Below are 2,124 nucleotides of genomic sequence, written 5' to 3' on the forward strand. Positions count from 1 at the left end.
TAGACCTTTTTCATGATATTCTAATTTTTTTTAGATGTACCTGTATATCATGTGTTATTATAGTATCCCCAGGGTGGTGGCATCAGTTTTTCTGAACATAATCAGAAAAGTTGATTCAGTGAGTATAATAGTAGTTTTGAAATGTCATTCTCAAAATCTCATTAAAATCAGATGTGTGCTATAAATCGCCACACACAGTAGTAAGTGCTTTGGGTAATACATGTTTTTGGCCAAATGTAGTTTTGTTAAAACAATGAGGAACTTAGCAAGAAATATATATATTTTTAATTCCTATAATTTCACCATATGACCTAGGTTGCATGAGAAAGATTATTTTTCTAGTATGATTCATGTGGGATTTCAAATACCTGTATGTAACCCTTAATATAGCTTGGACATGACCGAATGCAATATATGTGGGATATATAAAATATTGCCTAGGGTGACGTTTGAATTTTTTCTCATTTCCCTTTTGTTTTCTGAACCCTGTTGAACGGAAAATAATAAAGTTACAAAAGTAGCTTTATGGTAAAGGATCACTTTTAAGACGAAAGCTATGGGTTGAATCTCAGATAACAGACTCATGAACTGTAGATTTACTTAAAGCCCAACCTGGTCACCATTACTGCGATTACTGGACACAATTCCTTTGCAATCCATCTTATCATGATGTTCAGCATTAGAAGAGAAATACAACCCGGCGTACCGCTTCTTATTGATCAACAGATATGGGTAATACACCTGAAAAAGTGTGAAAGAGATTATTAAGCTTGTTACGAATAATATTTGATGGCTTCTGTTGTGAAATCTTGGGAGTGTTTTCTGTACCTTTTCAAACTCTAATTTGATTGGTGGAACAAAGTAGGAGGAGACCCAATCAGCTGCCTCCTTTCCCAGATTCATTGCTTCCTGCACTGTGGCCACACCTAGTTTCACCATCACAGAGTCTGTGTCTCCGTAGATGACCTGAAACACATTTGACTTGCATCATTGCATGTTTTTTTAGTGCATTGAAACAAAGGTAAAAACAGGTTTATGTGATTAAATACCTTTGCATCTGCCTGGTAACCATTAGAGATCGTGTATTTTGATTCCACATGCTGTTTGGTCTGTTCAATCATCTGCCTACCAAAGCCTGTGACGCTCTACAGATGAAAGAGAAAAACCTGCATCTCTTAAAGCATCTCTGTTTAAAACCATCTGATGGTATTCATCCATGTGTGAGTGCTGAAACTGACCTGTGAGATCTCCAGACAGGGCAGTTTGCCCACCTGAGCCCCAGTGAACCCGTACACGGAGTTTGCACTGATCTTCAAAGCCAACTGCCTTCCATCCAGCACCTGCTTTTTAAAGGGGTCTGTCTCTTTCTTCAGCTCTGCCTTTGCTCTAGAGGCACATCAAAAGAGACCAAGATTTGAATAACAGAAAAATACAGAACACAAACTAATTTGGGGCAAAATAATACATTTTTAATTACACTTAACTATTTATCATCAGTTGTGAATAGTTTAACAAACTTTATTTCTATTAATGGTTGAAATCACCTTTTCCTGGCACTCAGCAGGTTTTCTAGGATCTCAGGGAGAAGGCCCTTCCTCACAGAGCTCTTCACAAACAGATCACCTGTGGGGGTCTTGATGAAATCTTCTGGAGAAAGACTAAAAACGTGCACACACACACACACACACACACACACACAAATACAAAGCTTTATTAATTCACAAAATGAAGTAGATCACAATAAAAAAAAAAAATCAAGGCAATTTGAAGAAACTATCATTTTAACGCTTTACAGTACATAACACACACACACTCCTCTCACCTGAGTTTCTCCACCTGGCTTTTCTGCAGGAGTGTAGTGTAACATAAATTATGGGCCATCATGATGGAGGGATACAGTGAGGAGAAATCCAGAGTTGTTATAGGAACACTGTAATACCTGTAAACACACACACAGTTTCCACTCTGGTGAATCATCTACAAAGCAAATCATCTGCAAAATCTAAATGTTTCAACTTTCCCACCTAATTATTGCATTTTTACAACATATCACAGTACAAAAAATATTAGTAAAGGTCTTTTTTTTTTTTTTTTTTTTTTTATTTCGAAAAATATTTTTTTGTC

At 36.6% G+C, this 2,124-nt stretch overlaps 1 protein-coding gene across 1 annotated transcript in view; it reads right to left on the reverse strand.

Moving 5' to 3' along the window:
* Positions 1 to 600: 600 nt before the first annotated feature.
* The window catches only part of LOC107560742 (DNA polymerase delta catalytic subunit-like), a gene marked incomplete at its 5' end in the record, with an annotated part of 6,095 nt that continues 4,571 nt past the window's right edge, over positions 601 to 2,124 (reverse strand). Inside the window, 6 exons of the mRNA XM_016244999.1 lie at positions 601 to 741; positions 829 to 966; positions 1,050 to 1,145; positions 1,239 to 1,386; positions 1,545 to 1,658; positions 1,823 to 1,939. Coding sequence (XP_016100485.1) covers positions 601 to 741; positions 829 to 966; positions 1,050 to 1,145; positions 1,239 to 1,386; positions 1,545 to 1,658; positions 1,823 to 1,939 — 754 coding nt within the window. The remainder of the gene's footprint in view (positions 742 to 828; positions 967 to 1,049; positions 1,146 to 1,238; positions 1,387 to 1,544; positions 1,659 to 1,822; positions 1,940 to 2,124) is intronic.

Source organism: Sinocyclocheilus grahami, unplaced genomic scaffold, assembly GCF_001515645.1.
Source record: "Sinocyclocheilus grahami isolate Dianchi unplaced genomic scaffold, SAMN03320097.WGS_v1.1 scaffold741.1, whole genome shotgun sequence".
Taxonomy (NCBI): domain Eukaryota; kingdom Metazoa; phylum Chordata; class Actinopteri; order Cypriniformes; family Cyprinidae; genus Sinocyclocheilus; species Sinocyclocheilus grahami.